Consider the following 17,442-nt stretch of genomic DNA (forward strand, 5'->3'; position numbering starts at 1 on the left):
TAATCTACCCGCCTGTACTGTAAAATATGATGCAGATTTAACAAGGTTTGAGTCATCTTACAAACATCCCCAATGCTGGATTTATATAGATTACTAGCAACCAGAAATGTGACTGCAGCTCTGGCCTGAGAATGGGTAAAGCTGTAAGAATTGTCTATTATGCAATGTTTTCTATAACCGATGTGCAGATAGAGGGAGGGGGTTCCTGTAACGATATATAGGGGGCAGACCTGATGCTTCAGGTGCAGGTTGGGTCGTGTATTTATCCTGGTAAGGCAGGTACAGCTAAACCGTACTGACTGAAGTGTCCACAAACTATGGTCCTTCTATACATCTAGTATATGTTAGTGCTACAAGTAAGTTGTCTCCTTCCCCTTAGACTGCCAAGTCGGATCCGTCTGCAAGAATTCTCGCAGCGGGATGCGGACCTGTGCCCCTGCACAGCCCTGCAGCTACCCTGCTCCCAGCATCTTCACTCTGCGATATGTGCTGGCCCATGCGCAGAGCGGAGGTGGCCCGTCACTAGTAACCTTTCTGTGCAGGCCTTTGCATGACCCACACAAAAATAGAACATCTCACGATTTGTTTCCCATGTGTTTTCATGCGGACGAATCATGGCTGTCTGCATGGGGTTGCATTATCTAATGTAAGCGAGCACAAGTGCAAATTCTGTAGGAATTTCGGCCCGTGTGCAGGGTGCTTTAATCTTATAAATGTAGTGCACGAGCCTCCTGTCCCCCAGAGCAAGTAACTATGAAGTGCAGTAAAGTGTTAAACTTCACTACAAGCAGCTGGTTTGGTTCTGCTTGGTTAGATATTACTGCTTCAGAGATCCAGCATTTCTACTTCCGGTGGTGGAAAGTGAAATGCTTGAAATCAATGGGAAAGTTACCATCTGCTGCATTGTCAGCTCTGACCCCAGTGCGCACCGTAGTCCCCACTGCAGTGAGCGTGAGGTTAGCTGATCACCACAGCCCCCCTGAGGCTAGCTGATCACCACAGACCCCCCCGAGGCTAGTGCATCAATACTGCAAGGGGGTGGCTCACTTCTAGCTGTTTTGCTGCAAAAGCCTAGGGGGGTGTAGTGTAGGCTGAGTCCCACTCCCCTCAATAGGACTCAGCCTGCAGTACCAACCTGAACCACTAGACAATGGACAACAAAAGTTAGAAGTGGAACAACCCTTTGAATGTCTGGAGTACCTGTTGCATTTCAGTGTGAAATGAAATCTGTGCAGGAGTGCAGTTCGTTAGTGTATCAGTGCTGACGCTGGTCATCAGCCATGCACTTCTCCCAGTCTTAACATGCTTTGAATGTCGATATTCCCATCCATTTAATGAGTACGCAGAGCTCATAAAGAGACAGGACAGAATTCGAAAGTTACAGAAGTGCTTAGATACAAACTGGAAATGGTGGCCACAAGCCTGTCTTATGCTTCATATTTATTTGCAATCTCTAAAGTATTGATACAGTGACAATTACAGTCAGCACCTGCCAGCTCCAGGGGTTGCACAATACTGCCCCCTCTTGGCATAGCTTAATTACATAGTGTTCGGGCAGTAAATAATGCAAATCTGTCTTCACTCCAGTTAAACTTGATTTTGTGGTCATCTAGCAGTAAGGTGCACTCTAAGAACAGGAGCATTATAAGCACAAACATCCAAAAGATGGCCAGAAAAGGGTTAAGTCATTTGGTACCCATTGAGATACCTGGGTCTGGTCTTTTGCTGAAAAGGACTTTGGAGGAGAATAAGCAGCTTTTGTATTAGTGTATGTGCTCTTAATGCTGAGAGCAGATCACCTTGTCCTTTCCAGCTCGATGTTCCTCTTGCTATCTGTATAAGAAGCATTCTCAAAGGACCTGTCCAGTTGTAAACTACTGCTAGCCAATGCTCCAGTTAAGCCAACATAAGATGAGCAGCCGGTATCAAGGGGCCATGATGCTTGCCAATCCACTGCTCTGTGGGTCACTGGTCTCCTGCACTAAACTGATTTCTGCAGGAAGCAGACAGCTCTGTTCTCACGACAGTGTTGATGCTCAGTAGTGCAGGCAGACTTCTCATTGAAGTGAATGGCCTGTAATACCACGTCTGGCCACTACAGTGAGAACAGAGCTGTCCTATACCTAGCTCCTGTTAATGGTTTATTCACTAGAAGGGCCAGCAGTAGTTTACAAAGTGACAATCCCTTAACTCCCACTACTCTAATCCTCCTTGCACATCTTTTGCATGTCCTTCTGTAAAGATGACTGCTTGCAGGAGGTTACAAGTGAAAGGGTAAGTCTTTTCACAGTTTGCTGTTGAGGAGCTCCTGTCCCCTCTTACAGAGAAACCCCCCATCAAACGCCGTGTTCAGAACGTCTTCCAGCGACCCTGCAAGGATAAAGGTCAGATCCCGCCTCACATTCAGGGGGATCTCTTCCAGATCCTTTTCGTTCCTCTGGGGGATGATCACACGCTTCAGCTTGGCCCTGTGCGCTGCCAGAACCTTGTCCTTGATGCCGCCAACCTGCAGGGAAGAGAAAGGGTCAATGTGTAAAATCCTAAAGCCCTTACTCAGTCAGCCTATTTTGGCCATAGGGATGGGATAATTTTTAGGGGATTTTCATCTTTCAAAAGTCGCAACACTTAACTTTCTGTCAACAGGGATTTGTTTTTCTTGTGTTGTGAGTTATAGTTTATTGGTACCAAACGTCGCCTGTCAATGGGTTGGGTCTGGAATTACAACTCCGCTTTCTTCAAGTGAATGAGACTGAACTGCAGTACTACATGGGACCTGTGGGCAGGTGTGGCGCTGTTATACTATCTCTTTAAAAACTGAACATATAAGCATCCCAATGAACATATGAAACCACAAAACTATCTGACGTGCAGGGCCAGACCGCAACCTGCTCAAGCTGAAGACTTGGAGAAAGGATGCGATACAGGAGCCGCGGCGGCTGAAGCACGGACGTGATTGTGCCCATAGGCGGAGAACGTATATCCAGCTACTTACCGGAAGCACCAGGCCCCTAAGTGTGATCTCGCCAGTCATCGCTATATCAGAACACACCAGCCGACCGCTGAAAAGCGAAGCGAGGCAGGTTACTATGGCGACTCCTGCCGATGGTCCATCCTTGGTGACAGCTCCAGCTGGAAAGTGTAGATGAATGTCGGTGCTGTCAAGTAGATCAAAGCTGCCCGATGCTGGAGGAGAGAGAAGGCAACAGCTGTACACCCGTAACTCATCTCTCCACCGCCCTGATAGCCAACCTCATGTGACTTACAAGGCAAGCTGGGAGTTGTAGTTTCACCATAGGCTGCATTTTGCCATTTACAGATGAAGATTTGTGTTACGGTAAGAACTCGTTCTGTTTGGGACCTCCGGCACAGATTGGCGCTAGAAAACTGGAGGAAAACGGTCCCACAAAATCACAGACCCCATTATAGTCAATGGGGGGTCAGTTTGGCCCTGCCAGATCAGGAAAACTGAACTGCCCAACACTAATGTGGACGAGACTCAAGATTCCTTTAATCCAGCACATGTCCTGGTCCCTTTGGCTCACACTCCATGTCCGTTCTCATGGAATCAGCCTTATGTGAGCCAAACTACAGTTAATGCACTGGAGAAATGACAAATGAGGTACAAGGTATATCTTGCCTCAGTGTTTTTTTTTTTTTTGCAAAAAGTGACGAGTCACTGGGTCAATGTTGGCGACGGCATGGAGGCGACGTGACCGCACTGATCTAGTTATTACTCAATTACTATAACAATACTAATCAAGTCTATTCACATCAAACACTATCCTAATTGCCTCAGCCAGGCTCATGTTTCTGTCATACAGTGTGCCAGTCACTGCCCCATGCCATCCCGCCAGTCAAGTATAGGTTACCTGTCCAGTATAGAATACAATTTATATTCCTCACTCTCCTCCAGAAGGCTCTCCACAGTGCTGCGCCGCCCTATAGCTCCTGCCTCATCTCTGCCTACCACCCTACCCGCTCGGCTCATTAGCTCAGACTAACATCCTCTATAATCTGCCCCCCTTCCGGATCCAAGACTTCTCCTGAGCCGCACCACTTCTCTGGAATGTGCTACCTTGGACAATCAGGTTATTACACTATCCCGTTATAAGCCAGATGTAAAAGCAGATCTCTTTAGGGAGGCCAATCACATCCCCTAATCTAACTTTTCTCCACTTACCCCATCTTCTATATTCTCCCTCAGAACATGATCACAGTATATTCTATTCCCTTCCCAAAAAGACAAACTGGAGCAAGTTCAGAGAAGAGTTACCAAGATGGTGAGCGGTCTGCAAATCATGTCCTATGAGGAACGGTTAAAGGATCTGGGAATGTTTAGCAGAAGAGAAGGCTGAGAGGAGACTTAATAGCCGTCTACAAATATCTGAAGGGTTGTCACAGTGCAGAGGGATCAGCCCTATTCTCATCTGTACAAGGAAAGACTAGAAGCAATGGGATGAAACTGAAAGGGAGGAGACACAGATTAGATATTAGACAGTGAGGGGGATCAATGAGTGGAACAGGTTACCACAGGAGGTGGGGAGTTCTCCTTTAATGGAAGTGTTCAAACAAAGGCTGGACAGACATCTGTGTGGGATGATTTAGTGATCCTGCACTGAGCAGAGGGTCGGACCCGATGACCCCAGAGGACCCTTCCAACTCCACCATTCTTTGACTCCTGTTCACAAGATTTGTGGGGGTCTCAATCAGCAGGTTCTCCCCATCCTAAGGGGATCACTTGTGATTCTGTTACAAGCCCTTTCAAGAAGATTAGCAGAGTCCTAGTAACATATAATGTGCTATTCTGTTCTGAAGCTTCTACAGCTGTCCAATCATCCAGAATACCTGCTAATCCAGCATCTATCTGATCCTGGTTATGTTGCATCTTTACTATAAACACATTATAAAATGCCTTTCACCAGCAACTACCGTGAACCCAGCTGAAGTATCTGAGGGCACACCGAGGACCGCGGCGCAGCATGGCAGTGGTATTCCCGTAACGTGTAAGGAGCGCCACCACCATTTACCGTTCTTCAGCTGATATCTCTTTGCGTTGCTGCGCAGCCAGCTGATGGCCAAGTGCGCCGATTCTTTCATGACATCCCCCAGCTGACCGGTCAGTGTTAACTGCCCTTCTCCATCCATACGACTGGCCTCTACAAACATAATCTCTCCTCCGAGCGGAGTCCAAGCCAATCCGATGGCAACGCCCGGCTGATTCAGTCGCTCAAATACCTAAGAACATAAAGAGGAACAGAAGGGAAAAAAAACACATCGTCAATATACCGGCCGCCAAATCCTCCGAGAGTCCCTGGATGATGCGGCTCGTCTGCCTGTGTCATCGCTTTGTAATTGTCCTGTGCTAAATGGGAACTTTTTTTTTTTTTTTTTGCAGAAAGCCGTCTCCAAAATAGCTGCGCTTTGTCTGCAGCGAGCGGGAAAATCCGCCAGCCCCAGCAACAAAGCATCAAATCCTTCTCCTCGCAGCACATCCCGCTCAGCAGATTCTAACCAGTTACCAAGCGCAAGTAGAAATCTTCCACAGTGATAAAGGCAGAGACAGACCGCCTGGACCCCCGTCTGCCTACTGCGGTAGAACTACAAGCCCCAGACTGCCCTGACAGCTATTGCATTAGGTTCTGTCCTATCCACGAAAACACCAAAATCGAAATGTGTCTATTAGATGGGGTCCACAGTGGAAGATACATTGTCTCCATCCATCTCAGAAAGGAGGTCTCCCCTTAAAGGGGTTGTGCACAGCTATAATATCCCATATCCATAGCATAGCTTTTTGATTGGACAGCAGTTGTCCGGATTGGTGGAAGTCCCACCAGTCAGATCCCTACCAGTCAGTACTCATGCGAATGGAATGGGGTCACGCAGGTGCAGCGCTGTCCATTCACTTCACCGACCGTGCCGGAGATTACCAAAGCACTTGACCTCCGTAATCTCCAGTGCGTGCCTGTGACAGCTCCATTCTCGGGATCAGTGGGAGTCCCAGGGGATCGAATCCCTGACTGATGGGATAATCTTATAACTTAATATAGACGTGTCCATTTAAGGGGCTGATGTATTAATTAGCAGTCGGATCCCCAATGATGCCTAGATGGTAGAGGCCGCAGGCAAATCCAATGCGTCCAAGCAATTCGGGGGCTGCATGCATTAAGCGAAAGGCCCCTTTGCATGTAGAAAGGGCTTTTCCGATCATCAAGCCAGGTTTGGGGGAGCACAAATGTCATATGTGTGAGACCACCAGGGTCCTTCTCCTGCTGTGGTAGAAGTACAAGGCGCAATCTGATCGGCCAGCGACCCAACCGAGGTCAACAGAGCCGCAGGTCCTATAGGCACACCTCTTCCTGACACTGCGCCGTGACTGTTGAATGTGCACCCCAATATTTTGGCGCAACCATGGCATGCCCATCTTTGATGCATTTATGTTGCAGCTCTGATGAATACAACGCATGTCCCCATGGGGACTTTTTCAATAAGTGACACCCTATGTTTTGGATGCACTTTGACATTTCCCCCTCATCTATTGACAGCACCAACAATCATCCCACCAATGAAGATGACGGAGATCTGTGATGGAGCTGATAGAGCCACCCATGCTATACATCTCCCCTCTGCTGTAATTGAACCCTTTACTCCCATTGTTCTTCTATAGCGCCTGTACATCAATGTGTCCTGAGCGGGAAGAGGAATGGAGGGGGGTCTGTGGGGTGCGTTCCAGTCCCCTCTTAATCCATTTAAGGGCTTCAGGCCCAGCAGCAGCAGAATCCTCGTTACAGGATTTCATTCAGGTGTACAGATCTCTCACATCTCCGGCCCTGCAGCATCGGCGCACCGCAGTCTGAGAGCTGAGCCACCTTGTCTGCATGACGCTGCGGAAATGTGCCACGGGATGGGGCCTCCTGAGATACCTGAGCTGATAGGTACACAGTAGATAAAGACAGAGGAGCAGGCGACCGAGACCGCAAGCAACAGATGGAGAGTTAGAGAGAGGGTGATGGCGAGCAAAAAATGGGGAGAGATGATGGTCAGAGAAAATAGCTTAAGAGTGGGTGATAGAGACAGAGCGCGAGCAAAGAGACAGAGCGCGAGCAAAGAGACAGAGCGCGAGCAAAGAGACAGAGCGCGAGCAAAGAGACAGAGCGCGAGCAAAGAGACAGAGCGCGAGCAAAGAGACAGAGCGCGAGCAAAGAGACAGAGCGCGAGCAAAGAGACAGAGCGCGAGCAAAGAGACAGAGCGCGAGCAAAGAGACAGAGCGCGAGCAAAGAGACAGAGCGCGAGCAAAGAGACAGAGCGCGAGCAAAGAGACAGAGCGCGAGCAAAGAGACAGAGCGCGAGCAAAGAGACAGAGCGCGAGCAAAGAGACAGAGCGCGAGCAAAGAGACAGAGCGCGAGCAAAGAGACAGAGCGCGAGCAAAGAGACAGAGCGCGAGCAAAGAGACAGAGCGCGAGCAAAGAGACAGAGCGCGAGCAAAGAGACAGAGCGCGAGCAAAGAGACAGAGCGCGAGCAAAGAGACAGAGCGCGAGCAAAGAGACAGAGCGCGAGCAAAGAGACAGAGCGCGAGCAAAGAGACAGAGCGCGAGCAAAGAGACAGAGCGCGAGCAAAGAGACAGAGCGCGAGCAAAGAGACAGAGCGCGAGCAAAGAGACAGAGCGCGAGCAAAGAGACAGAGCGCGAGAGCAAAGAGACAGAGAGCGAGCAAAGAGACAGAGCGAGAGCAAAGAGACAGAGAGCGAGAGCAAAGAGACAGAGAGCGAGCAAAGAGACAGAGCGCGAGCAAAGAGACAGAGAGCGAGCAAAGAGACAGAGAGCGAGCAAAGAGACAGAGAGCGAGCAAAGAGACAGAGAGCGAGCAAAGAGACAGAGAGCGAGCAAAGAGACAGAGAGCGAGCAAAGAGACAGAGAGCGAGCAAAGAGACAGAGAGCGAGCAAAGAGACAGAGAGCGAGCAAAGAGACAGAGAGCGAGCAAAGAGACAGAGAGCGAGCAAAGAGACAGAGAGCGAGCAAAGAGACAGAGAGCGAGCAAAGAGACAGAGAGCGAGCAAAGAGACAGAGAGCGAGCAAAGAGACAGAGAGCGAGCAAAGAGACAGAGCGAGCAAAGAGACAGAGCGAGAGCAAAGAGACAGAGAGCGAGAGCAAAGAGACAGAGAGCGAGAGCAAAGAGACAGAGAGCGAGAGCAAAGAGACAGAGAGCGAGAGCAAAGAGACAGAGAGCGAGAGCAAAGAGACAGAGAGCGAGAGCAAAGAGACAGAGAGCGAGAGCAAAGAGACAGAGAGCGAGAGCAAAGAGACAGAGAGCGAGAGCAAAGAGACAGAGAGCGAGAGCAAAGAGACAGAGAGCGAGAGCAAAGAGACAGAGAGCGAGAGCAAAGAGACAGAGAGCGAGAGCAAAGAGACAGAGAGCGAGAGCAAAGAGACAGAGAGCGAGAGCAAAGAGACAGAGAGCGAGAGCAAAGAGACAGAGAGCGAGCAAAGAGACAGAGAGCGAGCAAAGAGACAGAGAGCGAGCAAAGAGACAGAGAGCGAGCAAAGAGACAGAGAGCGAGCAAAGAGACAGAGAGCGAGCAAAGAGACAGAGAGCGAGCAAAGAGACAGAGAGCGAGCAAAGAGACAGAGAGCGAGCAAAGAGACAGAGAGCGAGCAAAGAGACAGAGAGCGAGCAAAGAGACAGAGAGCGAGCAAAGAGACAGAGAGCGAGCAAAGAGACAGAGAGCGAGCAAAGAGACAGAGAGCGAGCAAAGAGACAGAGAGCGAGCAAAGAGACAGAGAGCGAGCAAAGAGACAGAGAGCGAGCAAAGAGACAGAGAGCGAGCAAAGAGACAGAGAGCGAGCAAAGAGACAGAGCGAGCAAAGAGACAGAGAGCGAGCAAAGAGACAGAGAGCGAGCAAAGAGACAGAGAGCGAGCAAAGAGACAGAGAGCGAGCAAAGAGACAGAGAGCGAGCAAAGAGACAGAGAGCGAGCAAAGAGACAGAGAGCGAGCAAAGAGACAGAGAGCGAGCAAAGAGACAGAGAGCGAGCAAAGAGACAGAGAGCGAGCAAAGAGACAGAGAGCGAGCAAAGAGACAGAGAGCGAGCAAAGAGACAGAGAGCGAGCAAAGAGACAGAGAGCGAGAGCAAAGAGACAGAGAGCGAGAGCAAAGAGACAGAGAGCGAGAGCAAAGAGACAGAGAGCGAGAGCAAAGAGACAGAGAGCGAGAGCAAAGAGACAGAGAGCGAGAGCAAAGAGACAGAGAGCGAGAGCAAAGAGACAGAGAGCGAGCAAAGAGACAGAGAGCGAGCAAAGAGACAGAGAGCGAGCAAAGAGACAGAGAGCGAGCAAAGAGACAGAGAGCGAGAGCAAAGAGACAGAGAGCGAGAGCAAAGAGACAGAGAGCGAGAGCAAAGAGACAGAGAGCGAGAGCAAAGAGACAGAGAGCGAGAGCAAAGAGACAGAGAGCGAGAGCAAAGAGACAGAGAGCGAGAGCAAAGAGACAGAGAGCGAGAGCAAAGAGACAGAGAGCGAGAGCAAAGAGACAGAGAGCGAGAGCAAAGAGACAGAGAGCGAGAGCAAAGAGACAGAGAGCGAGAGCAAAGAGACAGAGAGCGAGAGCAAAGAGACAGAGAGCGAGCAAAGAGACAGAGAGCGAGCAAAGAGACAGAGAGCGAGCAAAGAGACAGAGAGCGAGAGCAAAGAGACAGAGAGCGAGCAAAGAGACAGAGAGCGAGCAAAGAGACAGAGAGCGAGCAAAGAGACAGAGAGCGAGCAAAGAGACAGAGAGCGAGCAAAGAGACAGAGAGCGAGCAAAGAGACAGAGAGCGAGCAAAGAGACAGAGAGCGAGCAAAGAGACAGAGAGCGAGCAAAGAGACAGAGAGCGAGCAAAGAGACAGAGAGCGAGCAAAGAGACAGAGAGCGAGCAAAGAGACAGAGAGCGAGCAAAGAGACAGAGAGCGAGCAAAGAGACAGAGAGCGAGCAAAGAGACAGAGAGCGAGCAAAGAGACAGAGAGCGAGCAAAGAGACAGAGAGCGAGCAAAGAGACAGAGAGCGAGCAAAGAGACAGAGAGCGAGCAAAGAGACAGAGAGCGAGCAAAGAGACAGAGAGCGAGCAAAGAGACAGAGAGCGAGCAAAGAGACAGAGAGCGAGAGCAAAGAGACAGAGAGCGAGAGCAAAGAGACAGAGAGCGAGCAAAGAGACAGAGAGCGAGCAAAGAGACAGAGAGCGAGCAAAGAGACAGAGAGCGAGCAAAGAGACAGAGAGCGAGCAAAGAGACAGAGAGCGAGCAAAGAGACAGAGAGCGAGCAAAGAGACAGAGAGCGAGCAAAGAGACAGAGAGCGAGCAAAGAGACAGAGAGCGAGCAAAGAGACAGAGAGCGAGCAAAGAGACAGAGAGCGAGCAAAGAGACAGAGAGCGAGCAAAGAGACAGAGAGCGAGCAAAGAGACAGAGAGCGAGAGCAAAGAGACAGAGAGCGAGAGCAAAGAGACAGAGAGCGAGAGCAAAGAGACAGAGAGCGAGAGCAAAGAGACAGAGAGCGAGAGCAAAGAGACAGAGAGCGAGAGCAAAGAGACAGAGAGCGAGAGCAAAGAGACAGAGAGCGAGAGCAAAGAGACAGAGAGCGAGAGCAAAGAGACAGAGAGCGAGCAAAGAGACAGAGAGCGAGCAAAGAGACAGAGAGCGAGAGCAAAGAGACAGAGAGCGAGCAAAGAGACAGAGAGCGAGCAAAGAGACAGAGAGCGAGCAAAGAGACAGAGAGCGAGCAAAGAGACAGAGAGCGAGCAAAGAGACAGAGAGCGAGCAAAGAGACAGCTATAGAGAATGGAGCCAGAGCTACAGGGGAGAGAGCACCGTCTCCAGAGCATTACCGTGTGTTCACAGGTTTCCACCCAACCATCAGGTCTGCACTAACAGCCGACACCTATCTCACAGGCACCAAAACCACTTAAACATGCCCCTCTGATCGTAGCGAGTTCCAGGGATTTACTCATATGTACAGATGTAGCAGAGCTAAACCTGTGTAGCTCCTCCTCTCCTCTGCGATTGCTCTTTCAACAACTCTAGCAATATCTTTTGTGGTGTTGCAAAGGACTGCAGGTGAACCGCCTGCTACCTTAAGCCCTCGTCATGCGCACGAGCAACTTGCTTGTAAAGTGCCGAGTCCAGCTCTGCTACATCTGTGCACATAGTGACACACGCACCCCCCTCCTACCTCCGTTTCATACAGAGGAGCTCCCAGGATGTCCTTTAATGCATGATGGTCAATCAGTATCGGCATCTCGGGGGGCAGGGATAGGTCTGCTGGGCCGCTGATGTCCCGCGGTCTAGGCTCTTCGGATGGGTTTGCCTTGCGGTCTAGTAAAAGAAAAATCACAAGGGATTTCAGGAAGAGAATCATCAATGACAGCAAAATGAAATGGAGATGAATTGCCGGGGACACATCTGCGAGGAGCGAGGCCGGGCACTGACCTCAGGCGGCACAATCTCCATTTCACAGTCCTGGCGCACGGGGATGGGGGTTGGGGGGGGTGAGGAGCGCAAGCGGGGTTGGCTACATTTATCAGTTTTCTGTCTATAAACAATGCTTAAATGTTGGGCAATGAAAATATTTGCAAGTTTCTAATAGGATTGGTTCCTATTCACTGACAGCAATCAGATAATGAAAATTGTTAGGGTGTTCAGTATTTCTTTGGACACAATTGTAACAAACCCTCAGCTATACAGACAATCTTCTATCCAGTAAATACATCCTGCCCTTGCAGTTTGCTACAATGTATCAGCCTGTCCAGATGCATCAGGTTCAGAATTTTGTGTGTGCTGTCTCTTTAAGGTGGTATCTACAGAAGAGATCGACTGAACAGCCCAAACGATGGACCACGAGACCCATTCACTGCAGAGGTGGCACCAGTCAGCAGAACATCGGTGACAACATGAAGTCCAAACTAATCGGCGCCATGAAATCTATGCAAGGTCAATGACAACGCCCCCGCCACCATGACAGCGCCAGTCAGTGCCCCACTAATGACAGCGCCGGCTACAATATCACCATAATAAAGCCAATCACAGCAGCTGCCAGCGGCATCACCATGACAGTGCCAATCATGGAAACGGCCACAGGCTTAACACAACAGTACCAACTGCCACCACCACCATGACAATGCCAATCCCACCAGTCAGCATCACCACAACAATGCCAATCAGAGCAGCTGCCAATAGCATCACCACGACAATGCCAATCACAGCATACCCCCTTTATGATAAACTGACTAGTGTCCCCAACCACACCCTAATGGTAATATAAGTCACAACACCCTCAGTGTCCCCACGTTAGTGTCAAATGCCTCCCTTGAGATAACCTGCTACAGTGCCAGCACCCCAAAAGTCAGCTGTAGCGTGGGCCAAAGCACTGAGACTTATGGGAATTGGAACACAGCAGCCCACATTAGATACTTCCCATCAGCTGTAATGTCTGTGGGGCCCCGAACTCCGCCGGAGGTCCACTGTTCGTTTTAGTCCAGCTTTGTTCCCCCCAACACATAGGGGGCGCCAGAGCTGTGTGCCATTGTGCCCCTTCTGCAGATGGCAGCGCTGGACCATGTGCCTGGCAGCTACGGCTCCTGACAATGTCGTCGTGTTCCAGACGTCCGGGATTTTACCTCCGACGGCGCTCTCTGTAACCATTCGCACATCTGTCTTCCAGGCGGCTCGTAAATGCCAGGTGTGCGAATCGCTGAGGAGGCAAACCGCTTTCTGCAAAGATTTTCTTTGCACCATTCAAAAGCCAATTGTTTAGGTCTGGCAACGGCAGACGGGCGAGTGACAGCAGATCCCCAATCCAACAGTATGGCAGATGTGGGGACACAACCGGACACACCGACACTCAGGGGTAACATTGGAAGTGAATGCACCAAAAGTCCAGATTAGGATATAATCCCAGCATTACTGCGCACAGAAAACCGCGCCAAATGCGTTTCAGATCGCTCATCTACGACCGAGGACCTTACACTGAAAACGCGTTAGCGGTGCCTGGAGGATTCTATGCAGCAATTCAATAAAATCTGAGAGTCTGTCTTAATCTCTGAATCAAACTACTAACGACCACTTGTCAGTTAGTATGTGAGTGCTTCTGATGCTCCGCCCCTGGTTATGTCATTGTCCCGCCCCCCCCTGGTGACATCATCAAAGGTTCTACAACATATATAAAACACAGAACCTGACAGACAGAAGAACACCACAGTTAGGGCTCTTGGAAGGAGAGGACAAAAACAACACAATGAGAATACAACTAAACCGCTATTATCTCAAGAGAACACACTGACCTACCGCCACCACAGAGATCTGGTGGGCTGAAAGACCTGCGGTGATGTCACTGCTGTGGGAGGAGCCATTGTGCAGTTTGGTAAAAGATCAGGTGGGCTGACCCGCCGACCCCTGGGCGGCACGACAGGCAGCAGTATGCAGTTCTCAGAGTGCCGTTATAATTCCTAGGATCTCTTAGTTAGAGGCTGCCCTTGTCCTGCTCACAGCACTGGGGTTGTGTTTTATTGCGATGGAGTGGCCCTTTATTAGATCTCCAATGAGGGGTTTGGCATTTTCTCAGTTTGTCGGCTTCTAGGAAAGCTGGGTGACCAAGTATAATCATTCCTCCAGCTCTCGCTATATCCTGACCCCTGAAGGGGTTGCTACAAACTGCCACTCAGGAGTCTGGGAAAGCGGAGTGCTGTAACTGCAGTCTTACTGGCTGTCACTCAGCTTTCCCAGGGCAATGCCTAGGCACCTTAGCTCCACCCTCATGTCTAAATAAATAATCGTCAAAGAACGCCAGACGTCCTATTTTTAGCGCCCGATCCATGTAAATAAATGGCATGGTGGTGAGTCAGGTCTGATGTTGCCAGGCGAGGACACAAGTAAATGAAGGGCGTCTCCCCAGGTGAATGTTTACACATGTACAGGCGGACGTTGGGCGCTCCACCCAACCAACGAAGCGCTCACACGTTGCCCATTATAGCAGGCGGCACCAGGTGACAAAAACGTACACAAGGCAGCGAAAGAAACCCGCGCAGAACCGAAGCCCCCTGAAGCAGCGGAGAAAGACCCTCGCCGGAACAAAGAAATAACACTTGCCGCAGAGACGCCCTCCACCCCACCAGGACTGAGACCCCCCGCCAGCAGCAACAATCCTGCAGCAGAAAAAACAAAAAGCCCAATTTCCTGCGGCGGTAGAAAAGACAAAACCCCTCCCTGCGGCCGCACCAACAGCCGCATCTCCCCACAGCAAGAAAAACACTCCACCAATGCAGCAACAAAAAACACTCACGGCTCCCTGCAGCAGCAGGTAACTCCTCCACCCCACAGCAGCAAAAATAAGCCCCACCCACCTGCAGCAGCAAAAATAAGCCCCACCCACCTGCAGCAGCAAAAGCCTCCCCCGCAGCAGCCGCACCCCAGTGATGGGAGCCGTGGTGTGAAGCCTCGGGCAGCACTGTTATGTATGAGTTGAAGAGAGCCGAGTGTCACCCCCCTCCAGCCGCACCCTGCACTGACCGCCATGGTGGGTATAAGTGATTGCCCAGTCACCAACCTCTCATCTCGGCGGCGGGCATCCGCTGGGCTTTATACTGGGGAGCTGGAAACACAGATTACATAACGATATCCGACATTATAACTCGCGAAAGGATAATTATGGACACTGGGAGGCGCAATAAATAATGCAGCCGCAGGACAAGCCCAGAGTAAGCCTCCCCAAATCCTCTGTGCTGCTGTGGACCCGCTGCCTTCACTATGTAACCACCTGTGACCCACATAATCAGCAGACTCCTCTCCTGAAATACTCTGTGCAGCTGTTAGAAGTTTTTCAACCCCGTTTCTCTGTCCCCATTGCCCTCATCATGATTCGCCCATCACATGCAGTCCTTTCCTTACCAACACCTCAAGAGTGGGCAGATCGCTGCCCCCTACAGAAACTGTCCTGGAACACTCTGCTGCTGGGGGACCCTGTCCGTTCCTCTATGTAACTACCTGTAACCTCCTCCTCATCTCTAGTCCCCTGCTCACATCATAAGACAAGATCCCCATCACAAGCAGTACTGTCTTCCATAACATCACATCTGCTCACCAGCTCAGCACTCTCCCCTCCTGAAACACTCTGCTGCTGGGGTACCCTGTCCCTTGCTCTATGTAACTCTACCTGTAACCTCTTCCTCATCTCTATTTCCCTTCTCACATCATGATAAGACCCCTATCACAAGCCGTACTGTCTTCCGTAACATCACCACGTCTGCCCACCAGCTCAGCACTCTCCCCTCCTGAAATAATCTTTGCTGCTGGGAGACCCTGTTCCTTCCTCCTCAGATCTTGACATAGCCTCCATCGTATACAGTCCTGCCCTCACTATCACCATCCCATCTCTTCACCAGAGCAGCACACTTCTCACCCGAAATACTCTGCACCTTGTCACATGTTGCACTGAGGGGTCCCTATATCCTTCTGGTACATATTGTTTGGATGCCCCCATGTGCAGTAGATACCCAATACATTGTTATCTGTTAGGTACAATCCTCCTGTTCTTGAGCACATGATCAGCAGGAAGACACAACAGAAGTGATGATTACATTGTAGCAAGAAGAGCTGCAGTGGAAAGCATGGTGGAAGGACAGAGCAGCAGCATATAATAAGACTAGTGATGCAATTCAGGCTACCCCAGACTCCAATAGACAGTGCAGCTGAGCTAGATTCACGGATCACAGCTGTACCCAAAAAAACAACCACCAAAAAAACGCAATACAAGTGATCAAGAACGCCATAATACCCCCAAAACGGCCGCATCACTAAACTGTTAAAGGGACCGCCAGAGATCGCTGAATACAAGCGCTTAGCTAGCGCCAGTAGTGCCCATGAGGTGGATGGAGTGCTGAGCGCCTGTGCAACCGCTGCCGCCCTCTCTTCAGAACGCCGGCGTCCAGCTCTCGGGATCATCGAGTCGCAGTAGTCGGACCGCACCAATCCGGTGGATAGGAAATAGCTTTCACTCGTGGCACAAACCCTTTAGGAAACATTTTTCATACTAAAGGTCCCCTTTAAGGGCGCACATTATGGCCCGTTGCGCTCCGGTCGTGGGCGCTGTTAAAGCGCGCTGCTCGTTTCCTTACAACGCTCCGGTTCTCAGTCCGTTTTCGGAGTGCACATTAATTTGGCAGGTGCCGGCCGCCGTAGAGGATGCCGCGCGCCGTCGTCACCTTCCGCAGTTACAGTCTGCAGCGTGCCAGCTCCGTAAACACAGAAATGCGAGCAATGTGAAGACGAACGCGGCCAAGAGCTGGTTAAGGAGCCTTGGCTGGAGCGCTGCCTGCGAAATGAAGAGCGCTTAAATCCACGAAGACGGCTGAGGATGTTCAATGCCAAAAGTTAGAAAGGTCAGCGGCAACACGACACCCAACTGCTGCAGAAGACGGTGTAACTCCAACCGTCACCGCGATGACGTGCGGCCCCGGCCAAGGCTGAAAGAGCAAATGCCTTCAGTTGGCCAACCCCTGGATAGCTAAAAATGGCGCAGCATGCAATGATGTCATTGTGATGCTTATCTAACACTTCATGTGTAAGGGGCCCGCGGGGCCTGGCATAGGGCGGGGCCCGCGGGGCCTGGCATAGGGCGGGGCCCGCGGGGCCTGGCATAGGGCGGGGCCCGCGGGGCCTGGCATAGGGCGGGGCCCGCGGGGCCTGGCATAGGGCGGGGCCCGGCATAGGGCGGGGCCCGGCATAGGGCGGGGCCCGGCATAGGGCGGGGCCCGCGGGGCCTGGCATAGGGCGGGGCCCGCGGGGCCTGGCATAGGGCGGGGCCCGCGGGGCCTGGCATAGGGCGGGGCCCGCGGGGCCTGGCATAGGGCGGGGCCCGCGTGGCCTGGCATAGGACGGGGCCCGCTTGCATCTTGCCCGCACTGCGGTGATACGACTATCTGGAGTGTCGCGCCACAATGTGCAGATTATGCTACAAATGCCATCACTGCTGCACAATGTTACTCCCCGCGGCGATGAAAGATGAACTGGAATTACATCAGGGGCACAACACTGAAACAAACACTGCTGTGAGTCAGTCTCCATGGGACCCCATCACTGAACTCTCCTGCACTCCCATATTTGATCCCTGCCTTTTCCTTCTGTCCCCTGGACTGCACACACTGGCCCACCAGGGATTATGCTGTACTAAATTGGCTCTACAGAGATCACCAAGGACTGGGTTCTATAAACGACAAAGTCCACCAAGGAGCAGATCCTTAATTGTACACTAAACTACCATGGAATACATTCTAGTCTGTACACCGGCCCACCAGGGACTAAACTGTACTAAACTCGCCACTAGTGAAGAAGCTCTATGGAGGTCATTAGGGACTGCGCTCCCTAGGTTACAAGGTCCAGCAAGCAGCATATACTATATTGTACACTTAACTACCATGAAA

At 51.1% G+C, this 17,442-nt stretch overlaps 1 protein-coding gene across 3 annotated transcripts in view; it reads right to left on the bottom strand.

Moving 5' to 3' along the window:
- Positions 1 to 1,422: 1,422 nt before the first annotated feature.
- The window catches only part of LONP2 (lon peptidase 2, peroxisomal), a 60,239-nt gene continuing 44,219 nt past the window's right edge, over positions 1,423 to 17,442 (bottom strand). For 2 of the 3 annotated variants that reach the window (XM_066583919.1, XM_066583917.1), the window contains exons 12-15: positions 11,202 to 11,344; positions 5,028 to 5,235; positions 2,993 to 3,183; positions 1,423 to 2,506 (exon numbers count right to left, since the gene is read on the bottom strand). In XM_066583919.1, coding sequence (XP_066440016.1) covers positions 2,285 to 2,506; positions 2,993 to 3,183; positions 5,028 to 5,235; positions 11,202 to 11,344 — 764 coding nt within the window. In that variant the 3' untranslated portion in view covers positions 1,423 to 2,284. The remainder of the gene's footprint in view (positions 2,507 to 2,992; positions 3,184 to 5,027; positions 5,236 to 11,201; positions 11,345 to 17,442) is intronic. The other variant, XM_066583918.1, reaches the window with a different exon arrangement.

This window comes from Eleutherodactylus coqui, chromosome 11 (genome assembly GCF_035609145.1).
Source record: "Eleutherodactylus coqui strain aEleCoq1 chromosome 11, aEleCoq1.hap1, whole genome shotgun sequence".
Lineage (NCBI taxonomy): Eukaryota > Metazoa > Chordata > Amphibia > Anura > Eleutherodactylidae > Eleutherodactylus > Eleutherodactylus coqui.